This window comes from Aedes albopictus, chromosome 2, assembly GCF_035046485.1.
Source record: "Aedes albopictus strain Foshan chromosome 2, AalbF5, whole genome shotgun sequence".
Classification (NCBI taxonomy): domain Eukaryota; kingdom Metazoa; phylum Arthropoda; class Insecta; order Diptera; family Culicidae; genus Aedes; species Aedes albopictus.
The window spans coordinates 262,086,263-262,104,083 of NC_085137.1; the positions used below are offsets into that span (position 1 = coordinate 262,086,263).

Below are 17,821 nucleotides of genomic sequence, written 5' to 3' on the forward strand. Positions count from 1 at the left end.
CCGAGGAGTGGAAGGAAGGGGTAATCTGCCCCATTCACAAGAAAGGTGACCATTTGGAATGTGAGAACTTCAGGGCAATCACTAATTTGAATGCTGCGTACAAAGTGCTATCCCAGATCATCTTCCGTCGTCTGTCACCTAAAACTAATGAGCTCGTGCGAAGTTATCAAGCCGGCTTCATCGACGGCCGGTCGACAACGGACCAGATCTTTACCGTACGGCAAATCCTCCAAAAATGCCGTGAATACCAAGTCCCAACGCATCACCTGTTCAAAGCGGCATACGACAGTATCGACCGCGCAGAGCTATGGAGAATCATGGACGAAAACGGCTTTCCTGGGAAGCTGACTAGACTGATTAAAGCAACGATGGACGGTGTGCAAAACTGCGTAAGGGTTTCGGGTGAACTATCTAGTTCATTCGAATCTCGCCGGGGACTGCGACAAGGTGATGGACTCTCATGCCTACTCTTCAACATCGCTCTGGAAGGTGTGATGCGACGAGCCGGGCTCAACAGCCGGGGAACGATTTTCACAAAATCCGGACAATTTGTGTGCTTTGCGGACGACATGGACATTATTGCCAGAACATTTGGAACGGTGGCAGAGCTGTACACCCGCCTGAAACGCGAAGCAGCAAAGGTCGGACTGGTGGTGAATGCCTCAAAAACAAAGTACATGCTGGTAGGCGGAACCGAAAACGACCGGATCCGTCTGGGTAGTAATGTTACGATAGACGAGGATACTTTCGAGGTGGTGGAATTCGTCTACCTCGGATCCTTACTGACGGCTGACAACAACGTGAGCCGTGAAATTCGGAGGCGCATCATCAGCGGAAGTCGGGCCTACTACGGGCTCCAGAAGAAACTGCGGTCGAAAAAGATTCACCCACGCACCAAATGCACCATGTACAAAACGCTAATAAGACCGGTGATCCTCTACGGGCACGAGACATGGACCATGCTCGAGGAGGACCTACAAGCACTCGGAGTTTTCGAGCGACGCGTGCTAAGAACGATCTTCGGCGGTGTGCAGGAGAACGGTGTGTGGCGGAGAAGGATGAACCACGAGCTCGCTGCACTTTACGGCGAACCCAGCATCCAGAAGGTGGCCAAAGCCGGAAGGATACGGTGGGCAGGGCATGTTGCAAGAATGCCGGACAACAACCCTGCAAAGCTGGTGTTTGCAACTGATCCGGTTGGCACAAGTAGGAGTGGAGCGCAGAGAGCACGATGGGCGGACCAGGTGGAGCGTGACTTAGCGAGCATCGGGCGCGACCGAGGATGGAGAGCGGCAGCCACGAACCGTGTATTATGGAGAAATATTGTTGATTCAGTTTTATCTTGAATTTGATGTAATACTAAATAAATGAATGAAGTGCTTTTTAGTTGGGTTTTGCCCCAACCAGTGAACATTCAACTTTCTCTGTGATTCAACCATCGAGACAGCCCATCTACGAGCCCCCAACGAACGAATCGGCACTGTATTTGTTGTCACGACTTGTTGGAAACTTTCTTATCTGATCCTGCAAGGAAAAACACCAAAAGAGTTAAAAACTACAAAAAATATTGTTAAGATCTGTTTTTTTTTATTTGTTATGAGTCTTGGTTACACATTGGACATTGAAGAATTGCCAAAGTACACGACTATGGCAGAAATTTAAAAATATAATCCAATTCCAACATTGTGTCTTCCTCCAAGTCTGTACAGTATATTGCATTTAAAATTTTGTTTTGTCCGAATTGAGCTCGCAGTGTGTGTGGTCGCGTTATGCGAGCAATATCCTGAAAATAAACAGCTTGTTTAGTTTATAAATCATCATAGTGCTTATTTGCTCATTATGGAATTGCATTGAATCGTTTCGTTGCATTCGGGACAATAATTCTACAAGATGTATAATCTGGATGCTAGTCCTAGTCGTCCTGCTTTGAAAAACATAAAGAGATAATCCAAACACTGATAGTATTTCACGGAAAATCCAAAGAGAAAATCGATGAAGACAAATCGATCATTGTAGATACGCCTGCATGATACTTAACGCGAGATATTCAATTTAAGTTCTGACGATGTTCTTATTATTTAAAGCATTTAAACGATGGAAAGCTTCTTGCGTATATCGTGTGGTAGGCGCGAAAGATACCCTGCCCGAGGAAATCGACAAAATTTCGGTTGCGAATAATTCTTGAACAGCTCGGTAATCGAACCCGTCATCCTCAACATGGTCAAGTTGAAAACTATTGTAGCGCATCGGAATCATATACCGTAACATCACCAAATTCCAATCCCTTTTTTTCACCAAATCCGTTCACAGCATGTAAAACAAATGAGGTGGGTGGAATTGGGAACCGAAAAAAGTGATTGGAATGAGGTGATTGTAGGGATCATAAGGGATAATGAAAAAAAAAGAAAATCAATGTACTCAATTTGAATTCAAAAAGAACGATGCTGGTTATAAAGATGGATCTTAGGAGGCTGAGCCAGTGCAGAAAAATGAAATGTCAGTTTGTTGGATACTTTTCACGAGAATACATGTGCTTTGATGAACATTAGTAAAAATAGAATTTATTATTGTTGTTTCTTTTGAAATGGAAGTGATCCCAAAGTTGTCCGAAAGTGTAGTGTGGGATAAATCATTTAGCTGCTGGATGGAGCCGATATCCGGTCACTACAGTGATGTTACGGTATAAATAGCGGAACTCATGCTATTTTCTACAACCTGTTGAACTCAAAATTTGCCTGCAATTTCAAGCAATTTGGCCGACAAAATCCTTTTAAGAGATAGAGAACGAAAATCCACAGAATTATAAATCAAGCCTAACTTTACAAAACGCCGTGTGTAACAATTTTATTGATTGGAGAAAATGTCTTCCAAAAATTTTGATTTATGCATTTTTTACATTTACATTTACATTTATTGTTCAAATAATACGGCAACCTGTCAGCTTAAGCCATACATCAGGTCAAAGACACTTCAAATATTTGAAATTTACAAAATGACATATTTTAGTGTTAAGAGGTTTGGATAGGTGTTAATTATAGACACTCCATAGACTCGCGGAGGCGAAGACAACTGTAGCCAAACGAACTGTCAGTTCGTGTAGCCAAACGAGCATGACGTCACAATTTCAATAACGACAATGGATTGCGTGACGTCATATTCGCTCGGTACACTCTAAATTCAAGGCAAAAAACACTAAAATCGTATTGCTCAACCCTGTCTCCGCGAGTCTATGGAATCTATAATGTTAATATATGTCTCAGGTGTTAATTATACATCTTCATGCTCGATTAAGCGCAGCTTTGATTTGAAGGTTGACATCGTTGTTTGGTTCCTTATGGTCAGTAGTTGTGAGTTCCAGGTAGATGCCCCGTAGATTAGGAGACTTCTGCGAGTACTCGTTGTGTGGCGTGGTATTCTCAATTTAGTTGAAAATCGGAGTTTTCGACTAGCGAAGTTGGATTTTTCTCCAAATCCATGCGTCGGACCTAACTTCGGAAGTGGTGCGCTGTATAGTAAACCTGGTCCGCTATACAGCGCACCACTTCCGAAGTTAGGTCCGACGCACGGATTTGGAGAAAAATCCAACTTCGCTAGTCGAAAATTCCGGGATTCAACTGCACGTACAATATGATGAACGACCTCGCACGCTGATTGTTTCCCCTCCGTACATGTTGTGCTGTGCTATGTACTCAGGAGCCTTTCCGTTGTACACAGTGTGCATGAAGCAGCAAACTCGCAAAAGTCGTAATTAGTTTTTTCGTCGTTAAATAGCTTAAGATCAATTAATTATATCATATAAAACTCAAATGAGGATTTATAAATTGATTTTCATAGCATTTTCGTTTGAAGAAGTGAAAATTTTAGATAGGGTATTTCCACTATCGTTTTGTATATACGGTATATGTGGACACTGTGTTAAATAAATTTTGTTTTCAGTTGCTTATAGAATAAGTAAATTAATCATCCACTGGTGACGTTGTCCACAAGTTTCGCAACACTCTAGAGAGATGGGGACTACTCCCGGAGAGTATTTCCAAGCGTAATTACCGTATACAAAAAATATGTAAATTTCACGCAAAACTAGCGTTGCAGAGGGTGAGGTCTGATGTTGTCATATCGGACTCGTCTCCATAATTCAGATCATAAGGGAATGGTCATAAATTACGTTCAACATTTCGGGGGGAGGGGTGGGGGGTTCTAGAAAAGTGTGACAGTACGTGTATTAGAATAACTAGTCACAGAAGTCCAATAGAGTTTTGCATCGAAATTTAACCTCAATTTTCTTTCCGAGAGAGAAAAGAACGGCAACGAACGGGAATCAAAACAAACCACCGGAAAATGTCAAAATTCGCGAGAGAGGGAAAAGGAAGGGACGTACGAAAATGAACCGAACGTTCATTCGTGACGTCACCTTGCAAAATTCAATGTAGCGACTGTTCGTGTGACTAACATCTAGTTTGCCACGCCCTTACAGCGTCATTAGCGGTACTAGAAGTGTCAAATAAATTTTGTTTACCAAAACAAAATACCCTCTACAAGATAAACACTTAAAAATAGTCAGTTATTACAATTAAAGTTATTAAAATAATTTATTAGCAAAAGTGACTACAGCGCCATTGGAGTTCTAGTGTATTTCTATTGTACGTGTATTAGGTATAGGAAAATATCGTGACAGAGGAGGGAGGGGGGTCTAGAAATCCCGAAAACGTTGGGCGTAATAAATGAATCTTCCCTAAAGGTGATGTCTTGGTTAATGTGCAAAACATATTGAATGATGATCTTTCTTCTTGGTGTACATATTCAGCATAAGCGAAGGACTTGCAGCTTCGCCTTTGGTAATGCTTAAGATTGTGTTGAAATCGGCATCAGCGTTATGCTGCCGACTCTTGAAATAAAGTTTCATCCATTATATTATACGAATCAAAATAAAATCTACTTTCGCGACTACTTTTACCCGCAGTCGGATATATTGTACGTGCAGTTGAATCCCGGAATTTTCGACTAGCGAAGTTGGATTTTTCTCCAAATCCGTGCGTCGGACCTAACTTCGGAAGTGGTGCGCTGTATAGCGGACCAGGTTTACTATACAGCGCACCACTTCCGAAGTTAGGTCCGACGCATGGATTTGGAGAAAAATCCAACTTCGCTAGTCCAAAACTCCGATTTTCAACTAAATTGAGAATACACGCGAGACAGTCGCCTAAGAAAACAGACCTGTTTTCAAATTTTCCATCATAGCGCTCTTCGATAATTCTTGAAAAAAGGTCGCCACATGGCCGGGTGATATGATGACTGCTGCGACCAGGCCCCTGGCATGAATGAAATTTATCGTAGCCAACATCTAACTGCCTTATACTCACATTCGTGCAAATTGAAACGAGCGTGTAATCAACAAACGCAGCTTTTGTTTGATGTTGTGAGCCACACACGAAATCACATTCACAATGCGTGTTTGTTGGGTTGCTTTATTCAACTAATCGCATGCTCCTTACCGTACATTAATATTAAAGCGAGTTTGAAGTGTTTTGTGATCATAAGCGGTGGAAAAAATGATTCCAAAAACTGATCAACAAACCAAAATAAACGTTAAACAAAAAATTGTTGATGTTTTCGCATTTGACAGTGGGCGCTATTTATTAGCGCCCAGGACATCCTGTCTACCATGATTCCTATGCATTGATATAGGCCGTGTCAGGGGCCTGGCTGCGACTGCACGTGGCATTTGCACTGCGATTAAATTTTGTCCATCATTGAAGGCCTTGAAAACAGAGATGGCATTGCGCACCGAAAATGTGCACAGTGCAGCTAATTTTCATATTAAAACCGCGCACACTTGCACTCAAACTGAGGAGCATGCCATCCCTGTTGAAAAGTAGTCGCCATAATTGTGTTTTTCTTGCAACGCACAATACACTAGGGAGGATAAGGCACTGACCGGAAAGTGGTATTGAGTTGTCCAAAAAAAGTCTCACGAAACCTACTGCAAGCCTATCCATATTGGCGATCAAATGTGAGGTTAAGTAACGCAAAATTTTCAATTTTGGAAGCAAAAATAACATAGTTCTGGCCAATACATTGCATGAAAGTTAGGAGATTCTGCAATAATTTCACTTTTCTTCCATTTGTAGCATTAGTAATTCAATCTAGGGTTCGTAATTTACTGTTTTAGAAAAGCGCCACCTGCGCAATTTAGCTTTGCGTTTGATGGTCAATACGTGAGAACAAAAGATGTTTACAAAGTTCTTACAGATAGATTAACACGGGAAATCTTAACTCAAACCACTACTACACAGGAATTTGGATTGGTCAATTTGTTGTGGATAGGTTCTTTGAACGCGGGAAAATAGTGACACTAACCACACTAACCGTATGTCGCAGTTTGCTATGATACCATCAGAATGGTAGATAGGGTATTGATACCGTATGTAACAAATATATTTGTTATTTATAATATATATTTTTACATAGGGTGTTTTTCATTTTCATTACCTATTAGCCTGTGCATCAGTTTGTGCTATCTTCCTCACTCCTTCGTAATGTTTGAAAACGGGGACCTCAGTAAACGTCAATTTTTTTGTGGGATAGAGCAAGACAGCATCAAAGGCTGCACAGGCTAATCGGAATGCTATTTGACAATAAAAAAAGCTTTACATATAGAATCTATATGTATATAGATAGAGATATATCACTGTATGCAGAATCGTCAAAATATCAATTTGTTTACATTTGCGACATACGGTGTTTTATAAAGTAAGGCTTGAAATATTCGATATATAAGTACAGAATAAATTGAAACGACTCAAATACGTGTAATTTCCAATGCTTAATATATATGTTAAATATATACGTTACCGGACATGAAGGACCGCAAAAATCTCGAAAGCTCTGCTGAGTGCTATAACCGTTCTCGAACTTGTTTGTTATCTCCAATGCTATTAGATCTCCGCTTATCATTTGCATGACCATGGACTATAGATAGAGAAATTAAATATGATTACTTATCATTGTTATATCCGTTCTGTGAACGCACTCCGATTACTGAGAGAGTAGTTCTGATGCGATCTGCAAATACGATAATAAAGTCAGTTGATTTGCATCTGCCAACCAAACCACTAATGGCTTTTCATTTCGTTGCGTACTTCAATCTCTATTGTTTTCTCCCCGCAACCCGAGTTGGGAGTTGTTACAGTGGCGTACGAGGATGAAAATTTGCCATCAGAATGATGGTTTGGCCACCGGTTCCTCTTATTTGTTTTTTGGTTTGGACACGTGCTTACAGTTTTTAAGAACAACGATTTTCTGTTTTTGTGCATTGTAGAGCGTGAATTGTTTTGATTATTTGATCAGTGCACAGTAGATTGTTTTATTAATTACGCGTGATTTTGTGTAAAAGATTTACATTTTTTATGCATCGCTTTGTTTGAGTTATTCCGCGTATTTTTGTACTATGTATAGACGAGTGCACCGATGAACATTGTGTTCACTGAGCCTGAAAATTTTTGATAGCACAGCGGGGTCGACTCTCAACAACTTCTACTCTGAGATGCATCACCAAAATGCGCTGATAATATGTTTCTTTGATTTCTTACATGAATTTACATTTAAAGTGATGCATATGCATATAGTTAATGCACTAACCCATATTTTTGCAACTTCATCGCGAAAACTAGATGCAATAAATTAAACAAAATTTCAGCTGGGTAGAATTTGTTGAGAGTCGACCCCGCTGTGGTGTCAAAATTCGCTGGCCGAGTGAACTTTCAGCGGGCGGTGCACTCGTCTATACCGTATTACCCCGTTAAGAGCAACATTAACGGCGGCTACTATTCGAGCAACCCGCGCAGCGCTACCATTTTGACTTAACCACCCTTTTCCACACCGGTAGTAATCAAATTAGTCACCCTGATTCGTATCGGGAGGGCTGTCATATTCCCATAGCATTTTTAGCAGCGCAACTGTCCCGCTACTATATTTGGTCACCCACCCATAGCGCTACTATTTTGCGAGCGCATCCAGCAGCGACCGGTAAAGTTTGCTGCAATGATGTAGGGCTGCCAAACGGGGTATAGAAGCGCACCGTTAAAGGTGCTCTAATACGACACCGACTGTTGTCGAATAACCGGGGTAAACTTTTAATTCGACAAATTTGTCACCCTACACCACCATGCTCATTGAAATTTGGCAGCTCTATTTTTGTTTTTGTATTGATTTCCGGATTTGTTGTGAAACATAATTTCAACAGATATTGCGGTGGTACGAATGAAAAGCTCATTCTTTCTACGATTGTTTCTATCCTCAGTTTATTCCAGTTGTACTTTTTTTTTGTATACGGTGTACGATATAGTTTGCACAGCGATATCTCTTTGTGTTTTTTTTTTTCGTTCAGGAGATTGATATCAAAATTGCATTTTTTTTCCCTGACGAAATTGGTAATTCATGTATTTTGGACAGGCTGAGGACAACGTTAGAAAAATCGTCCCCTAGCTCCCTTAGACAACAATTGATTATTTTGCAAAGTTACTAATACGCTTGTAATATGATTGTACTTTGCGTTCCTGGCGACAAAAACCTTAATGAAAGCATTTTAAGCTTAGAAAATCACACTTTCCAATCGCCTGTTAGAATGAATTAAATACTTTGACTGTTTTCCTCAACCGGCTGCGATGCGGCCATGTTTTTGAAGTCATCATCTGTTTCAGGTCAAACATTTGACTTAGGCGTAGTTTACGAGTGATATTTATTCTTTAACAAAAAAGTTCTTTGCATCCCCAATTGCGGCCTAATTTGAACACATTTTTATTTATTGTTACATATTGTGTATTCAGTTCCAGAGGCGTCTCGTGACCCGTAAAGCTGACTGTGCACTTGAAGAGTTTTCACATGGGACTGTAGTATGAATGGAAAACAACAGGAACCTGAACTCCGCCAGACAAGCGAATCTATCGACGATTTCGTCGAGAAAACTGCCTTGTTGTTTCAATTGATGAAACAGAGGGTTTTCTACCGCCATCAGTTTGAGCCTCTTTAGTCTTTGTTTGCTCATTGTAACTGAAGGTAGGTTCTTATTCATTTGAGATGGAAAAGTTCCTTTCAACGGCATCAGTTGTAGACGTAAGTGTTATTATCAGAGGAATAAGCAGATACGTTTCAGAGAAGACGTCTTCCAAATTGTTTTTAGAAAGCACCTTAGCTATCTCTGCGACTTTTTACGTGTAAAACATTCTCAGCTCATTGGTCAGCTGGACTTTATCGGGATTTGGGAAGCGAGAGTAGACATTGCTCACCAATTGTTAAGGGGTTTTTTCGGAATAACTTTTGAACTTTGAAGGATCTACTCAGAAGTGGATAACTGACACTGAAGAAGTGGAACACCCATTGCACAATTATTGGTCACTCTGTAATTATTACTAGTCAGTCTGTTCTCTATATTATTCAAATAGAATTTGAATGAAATTGACCCATGTCATGTGAGTAACCCATGATTATTAGGGTGGGTCAAGGGTTATATGGAAAAACGTGAATTTGATCGTATCTAGCCAGATCAAGGTTTTTTCGATTCCATTTGGGGTCCTTAACAACTGGTCAAAATTTGAGAGGAATCGGTTACGCCTACGTTTTGCGCATCGCGATTGAAATTTGTATGGAAATTCGTATGGGAAAACGTGCTTTTTTGTATTTTTCCTATTTCATCTACTAATTTAACTCAAGTCGTAATAATAAACCCGTTAAAGTATAATTCATGATATACCTTACAACTTTGCCGAAGACAGCAGGGTGCTAAAATGCTCACAAAAAAAGTTATTATGCTCCAAAGTGAGGTATATCGAAATATATGCTGAAAATGACTTTTTCTGCCATCACTGCCCGCAGGGTCAACTATAAACTGCTATAGAACTTTGTGGATGCATTCTATCAATTTGGTGTCTTCAGCAAAGTTGTTTGGATTTACATGCTCTTTGAATTGCATTTGGACATTAGTTCGAAATCTCCCCGCATAGGTGGCGCTGCGATACAAACTTTTTTTATTTCGCATCCTAGAGCTTTGGCGTTTTCGGCTTGTAGAACATGAAAAATTATGAAAATTTGTCGAAGACACCAAAGTTCTAGCACTCAACCCAGCGAAGTTATAGCGAAAATAGTAAATCATATCTCAAAGTTTACGTTTTTGTACTACGTGTGACATATGTATGTACTACATTGCAGCTACCTTGAAAGTAGGTAATTGTACATATTAAAATATATATTTGATAAGATTGTACATATTAAAATATATATTTGACACCCAAGGTTGCAACCATTCATTTGCAAAAATTTACAATCATTTGCTATTATCTCAGTTCAGAAGCATGCTATCGAAAAACAATGTATGGATGAATTTAACCTTGCAGTTTTATCTGAAAGTTTGCCGAATAACATTGGGGTCGCAAACGTATACCAAACTCGTGAGCGAGCTGTGAAGGCAACTCTCCACGCGGTTAATGTAAATTTCATTCACGCTGTGGAAAGTTGCCTTCACAGCTCGCTCACGATTTTGGAATGCGTGTGCGACCCCAATGTTATTCGGCAAACTTTCAGATAAAACTACAAGGTTAAATTCATCCATACATTGTTTTTCGATAGCATGCTTCTGAACTGAGATAATAGCAAATGAATGTAAATCTTTGCAAATGAATGGTTGCAACCTTGAATACTCCTTCCTTATCTGCCAATATAACTAATATATTACGAATGATATTTCTTTTAATCATTATAGTGCGAGGTAGATGTATGTTCAAGTAGTAAACTCTCAGCGTAACCGAACTACCAACGCTATTGAGGATGTCGCCCCTTTGATTTTTTTTTGATTCACTTCCTGTATAGTGACATACTAAAACATTTTTATGTGCACTATACTCAATAATAAATCTTTCAATTCCTATTGTACTAGTGATAGGGTGGATGTACCAATTATGGCACTATCTAAGGAAAACTATTTGTACAAAAATAACGAGAAGATCTACGAATGTCATCAATATGTTAAAAGATAACTAAGTTTCCACACTTTACAGGAAAAATATAGAAACGGAGCCAAAACTACTTTTAGAATTTATTACAGCGTGTGCCAATGATAGGAACCCTGTACCAATTATGGTTACATTTTTTAACTTCGGTTCCTTTTCGCACTATTTGCATGCATTCCTTATGGGATTAACCATAACTGGTACACTATGGCGAAAAAGGGTGCAAGGAAGCCGAAATTTTAAGGAAAATGATTTATTTCTACCATAATTTGAGCAAAATGTGGAATTTAAATGAGTGCAATTGTCTTTTGTGAACGTGATCTGTTGTTCATATTTTTTTCTGCTGGTTTACGCCGTTAAAGGGTGAAAATTAACTATGGCGAATGATTGGTACTATAACCACAATTGGAACGCTTACCCTATCACATTTTCCGAAATAACACTTCGTGAAATGTCATTTCCTGGACTGTTGTCCTTAAAGTCATTTCACGGAAAGAAGGCAATGTTTCGTACTATGTTAATATAAACATCCTATCCATCCTATCCTATTCAAAAAGATCGATCATTCCGGCAAGTGTGTCATTCCAGGAAATGGTATTTTGGGAGATAAAAGAGTTATATTTGGTATAAAATACAAATATCTATGTATCTATGTATATAAAAATTAATTTCTGTCTGTCTGTTTGTCTGACCCTTATGCATTCGGAAACTACTGAACCGATCGGTGTGAAATTTTGTATGTGAATTTTTGTGGGGCCGGGGAAGGTTCTCAGCTTGGTGTGAGACGTCTCCGGTCTCTGGAACGGGGGGCTCCCGCACAGATAACTTTGCGGGAAACGTCCCTATGGAGCTGTATGTCAAAAACACAGTAGGCAGGCAGTACGACGTTTACCGGGATAGCTAGTATAAGATAAACGATTCATGGCACTAAAAGAAGTATATAAAAAAGCGCAAAAACGTAAATTTTTGAATATGATTAACTACTTCTGCTATAACTTCACTGTGTTAAGTGCTAGAGCTTTGGTGTCTTCGACAAACTTTCATAATTTTTCGTGTTCTACAACATTGCCGAAAACGCCAAAGCTCTAGGATGCGAAATAAAAAAGTTTGTATCGCAGCGCCACCTATGCGGTTAAATTTCGAACTAATGTCCAAATGCAATTCAAAGAGCATGTAAATCCAAACAACTTAGCTGAAGACACCAAATTGATAGAATGCATCCACAAAGTGCTATAGCAGTTTATAGTTGACCCAGCGGGCAGTGATGGCAGAAAAAGTCATTTTCAGCATATATTTCGATATACCTCACTTTGGAGCATAATAACTTTTTTTGTGAGCATTTTAGCACCCTGGTGTCTTCGGCAAAGTTGTAAGGTATATCATGAATTATACTTTAACGGGTTTAGTATTATGACTTGAGTTAAATTAGTAGATGAAATAGAAAAAATACAAAAAAGCACGTTTTCCCATACGAATTTCCATACAAATTTCAATCGCGATGCGCAAAACGTAGGCGTAACCGATCCCTCTCAAATTTTAGCCAGTTGTTAGGGACCCCAAATGGAGTCGAAAAAACCTTGATCTGACAAAAATGTTCCGATGACCCACCCTAATGATTATGCTATGACTGTAGTCGAAACATGCGTATCTGTTTAAGGGCTCCAAGGGTAAGCATTAGAGGGCGGAATAAAAAGTATAAATCTGAGTACACTCAATCGAAAAGGATATTCTACTTAGATGATTCGAGAAGCGGTACAAGCTTTTCCTCAATCGACCGCCTGGCAAACGAATTGCGGGAGTAAATTGTCTACGATATCGCGCTTCATTTTCCTTTGAATGTTGCTAGAAAATGAAACCGTACGCGACGTGCAACTAGTAGTGAATGAAAATGCCACCCATTCAGGTCCACCCAAAGGCATGCACGCATGCCAAAAGAGTGGATGGGCGGCCTCCGTTGAATGGTACAAGTTCTCTCGCTTTGCTCTTTCACCTCGCTCTCTTGCTGAAGCATACAGTAGCTCAAATGCCAAACTTACCCCACGTCTCCACTAGACAGAAATGTCTTGCCATTTTGCTGCCAGAAAGAGAAAACGTAACAGAAATGATCAACACCGCTGCTTTCCATGCAAACAGAGAGAGAACATTTCTGTCATGACACATCTGTCCAGCAAAATGGCAAGACATTTCTGTCTAGTGGAGACGTCGGGTTAGCAGCTTCCCCGCGAGCGCAAGCTTGGTGTAAGCAAACAATCTTTCCTTTCCTCCGCCACCGATGAGGCCCATGTCCATTGGAAGAAGTGCACAAAAATTTTACTAATACATTGCCAAAGCAGCACAGAACAGTCGAATACAAGTAAACACAGTTCTTGCATGCATATACAGCGCTCCCGTGCACTGAACGGCGGCTTGCGGTGAAAATTACTATTCTGAGGGTCAATTTAAATGCACAACGCCACTAAATTTGTGCAGACTGAGTTTCTTTTTAATTCAACAGAATTATGTTTTCAATTTTACCATGGACTCGATTTTCAATTAAAAAAAGTTTTTGTTGGCAACCGGATTCGAACCAAGAACCTTGACATCACCAGGCTCGCACGCTACCACTCAGCTATCGAACCGGTTGATGTGAGAAGAAACAAAACGCACACAAGAAGCGTTGGTGGGTCGATGATCATGTTTTGCCATGGTAAATTTAAAAACTTTTCTATGCTTGTCATTACTGCAAGGCTCTTTTCAGTGTGTACTTCTGGAAGTGAACTAAAGCGAGAGATTTTTGGCGCACATGGATGTTTCGCATGCTTCGGCGTGGAGCACTCTGGCAGCGGTAGGGTGGTGGCATAGTGAGATTAAGTTGAAAAATTTACTTGATTCCTATTGGATACGCACTAGTATTTCATAGTGGTTTGTTCACTTGAAGTTGTGAACCTCAAAAGGATCGAATGAGTAGTTTATATCGTTTGTAGCAAAATGTTAACATTATAGTGATTTAGTTTAGTTTTTATCAACTGTGTAGTGAACGCAGTGGACCTATGGACGAGACGCCACTGTTCAGTTCAAAGTTGGATTATCCCGACTGTTTGTGAAACTGTTCAGAACAGTCGTCGAATATCGAGGGGATTCTCGATGTATTCTACAGAAATCAATTAATCAGCAAGTTTGTTCAAGCACATCATTATTTCAAACGTATAGGTCTTCAGAATAACAAATATTAGCAATTATATCCTGGAAGTAATATAAATTGCATTTATTAAACCTCATTTTAAAACATTTAAAACATTTATTGCGAAAACAAAATATTTCCATAAATTTGTTGAGTGATAAACATTGCATCTGAACACCCCCCGACTTCCGCGCCAAAAAGCTGGCGGCTTGGCTGCCGGCAACAGCTGATCAGGGCGATCGGTTAGCTATCCTTGTTTCACCAATTGAATGTTTTTGAAAACGCGTTTGCGCGCGAAATTTTTCTCGCTCATTTCTGCTGTCAAACCCGTCACCGACTGTTTCACCGACCGTTTGAAACGCCGACTGTTTCGAACGGTCGTGAACAGTTTGGAACTGGACGGTCATTTCAGCTAAGAGAATTAGATTTTTTCATAATTCTCCTAGTATTTTTGAAAATTTTCTTTTTTGCTGTGGAAAATATTACGCGCTTTTCAAGTGTTGGTCTGAAAAGTTTACTGTTTACAAACTTTTTGCTGTCAAAATGGGGTTCAACGCATAAGGGAAGATTCAAATATTACGTCCATCATTTTTTGGGATTTCTAGACCCCCCCTCCCCCCTCTGTCACGCTATTTTCCTATACCTAATACACGTACTGTCACACTTTTCTAGACCCCCCCCCCTCCCCCAAATGTTGGACGTAATTTTTGAACGTTCCCTAATGGGGGTCAGAGATGTTGGCTCGCTTTTTTACTGTGGGGTAGTATTCGGATGACAAGTGGCTGGTTTTCCTACTCTCCGCATCGACCAATGTGGCGCCAAAAATCGCTAAAAGTAAATCGCAAAAATATTGTATGGCGAATAGCATCTAAAGGCATATTTCTCGAAGTGGAACACAATATTTGAAAAAAATATTTGGTAGCGGTTGTGCACAATGATGACCGGTTTGGTGCCACCCAAATATTTTTTCGGTAAAAGCTTTTCATTTCGAGAAATTCAAATTAAGATGCTTTTCGCCATACAAAATAAAATTATTTAACTCCTGCTGACCAACATTGCACGCACTCCCTGCGGGTAATCCATTGAGTTGTTTAGTGAATAAAATATTGCTATTTTCTATATCCTAATCAAAAGAGCTCATTTCTGAGTATAAAGTGATTTTATTGCGATCCAATCCCTTTGTTTTCAGGGTTAAATGAACAAAACAAATTTAATTTCTGTGGATAGAATGACAGTTCATTCGATAAAATGACAGTTCGCACCGAACAAAAAAAAATCCCCATAGAGCTTGCTGACGTTTGTTCACCTTTCTCTTTCAAACATGCAGGCGGAATAGGATTTGTTGCCATCAGGAAAGGTTTCCCGATGAAAACAAATCCTATCCCGCCTGCATGCTTGAAAGAGAGAGGTGAATGAACGTCAGCAAGCTCTATACAAACTTATGAATGAAATTATGAAATTTTGGATTTCGACTAATTTTTGGACGGAGAATCCGATTATGAAATGATCTGAATACCCCTAAAGAACTCAATTGCATTTTGGACACCGAATATATGTTTTGGACACCCTTAGGTATATATAATTTGAACAGGGCAATTAATTACCTGCATCGGCTGTTTTCCTACTCTCCGCATCGACCAATTAGGCGCTAGCTTCTATGCGCGAAAAACCGCTAAAAGTAAATCCACAGACAAACAGACGTAACACTTGTGAAGTTTCCATCGACCACGCTTTTAACGATCATTTTAAATTTTCATAGTTGTGGCTTTCACAACCAGAGGCGCGCGCATCATTTTTCTATGCGTTTGACGTTTCACACTAGCGCCTTCTGTTGACGATATGGCACAACACAGTGATTCGTGCAACTTTTCCACCAGGTGATGGTAGTGTGAACTGGACGATGGATTTCCATGAAAATCGTTCAAGGTGTTACGTCTGTTTGTCTGTGGTAAATCGCAAAAATATTGTATGGCGAATAGCATCTAAAGGCACATTTCTCGAAGGGGAATACATTAATCGAAAAAATATTTGGTTGTGGTTGTGCACAATGGTGAGCACTATTAAGCCTACCAAATATTTTTTCGGGAAAAGCTTTGTATTTCAAGTAATTCAAGTTTAGATGCATTTCGCCATACAAAATTAAATTGATTTACTCCTGCTGATCAACTGTGGCTGCGCGCAAAGCAGGTAGTCCATTATCTCAATGTTTAGTCATGAATACTGCTGAATAATGGAAGTAGCATAAATTCAGGCGTTCGATTTGAATAGGTCGTATGTTTGCTGTGATTCCTATGTAGATTCGACCTATTCAAATCGAACGCCAGAATTAACAAATATGTTCTTGCAAATAATCAAATTTTGCCGCTTAACCGTTATGTGGCCGGCAAACTTTTTGCTTTTTTCTACACCGTGTATTTTAAATGGGTGCTGGGTACCCGGGTACCCTGCCGGCCACGTAAGGGTTAACAGACATCTATTTTGATAACTATTTCAGTTTTTTGTTAAAAACGAGGAAATATCGCCAGACCCACAGAATACGCCTCCAAGTATGCAATCGCACAGCATCCCCATGTAGTTCGTCAGATGACCAAAATATATTAACAGTAGAAAACATGCAATGTATTTTGGACACCTCCTATTTTAAGCGTTTTAGATGAATGTTAAGAGATTGGCTGCCTAATGCTTCTTTATTGAACATTTTTCATTGCAATAAGGCATTTAAATTTCTTACAATTATTATTTCAACGATTTTAAGGTGAATATTGTATGTGACTGTGAATTGTATGTCGTCTTGCATACCTGTGCATTTGAGGGGTTTTAGGGAAATAATTTACATTTTTGATAATTTGGAAGTATTGCGTGATTGCTAAGCGTATTTTCAACGTAAGTCATCAGAATAGGGTCTATTTCATCCAATAATCGATATTGAGAAGTATCTACTTTTATTACCTCTCCGGAACAAGACATACATAGCCGTGCATGTCCAAATGGACATGTATGTACCAAATTATAGTTTTTACCATATTTGACGTATTTTTTTACACTGACGAATTGCATCAGAACAAACTCTATTTATTATAGAACATTTTTAATAGGCCATTTTGAATCGCATATGATTCGTCTTTGTCCAGCAAGACGCAGCAATTCAATTTAGTTGCTTGTCTTGTTTTTTGTATTAATAATCACCCACTCATATATATCAGGACACTGATTTCTTAGAGAGTTGTTTAACTTTTCAAGGAACTTCAGTTTAAAAGTCGTTTGATTTAAGGTTCTACTTGCCTAGTGGTTGTAGAAATTTTGAAAAATCATGCACATTATATTTATTCAGAAAAGAAAAGTAGTAATTTTTAAAGTGTTCAAAAGCTATCAAAACTTGTAGGAAACTTTTAGAGAAATTCAAATCATTCACAAACTATTAAAAACTTTTAATAAGCATCACGAAATCTGACGTCCAATTGTAAATCAGCTGTAAGTCTTTGACTTATCCAACAACTTTGCCAAAGACACCAACTCTCTAAGTAATTAAGATTTTTGTTATCACTGTTTGGTCTATTTGTCTCTGAGAGCACAGAAGTTGATCTTAGGGCCGATTTCTTCACCTCGGCTTAACCGGTAAGCCAGGCTTACCCATATAGTTAAGCCTGGCTTAACGCTTAAG

The 17,821-nt window shown here is 39.4% G+C and overlaps 1 protein-coding gene across 4 annotated transcripts in view; it reads right to left on the minus strand.

Moving 5' to 3' along the window:
• Positions 1-1,565: 1,565 nt before the first annotated feature.
• The window catches only part of LOC109421591 (nucleoside diphosphate kinase 7), a 34,535-nt gene continuing 18,279 nt past the window's right edge, over positions 1,566-17,821 (minus strand). For 2 of the 4 annotated variants that reach the window (XM_029872360.2, XM_062851684.1), the window contains 2 exons: positions 6,853-6,969; positions 1,566-1,783 (listed from right to left, as the gene is read on the minus strand). In XM_029872360.2, coding sequence (XP_029728220.2) covers positions 1,646-1,783; positions 6,853-6,969 — 255 coding nt within the window. In that variant the 3' untranslated portion in view covers positions 1,566-1,645. Of the gene's footprint in view, positions 1,784-6,852; positions 7,063-17,821 lie in introns of those variants that run through there. The other 2 variants (XM_029872361.2, XM_062851683.1) reach the window with 2 other exon arrangements.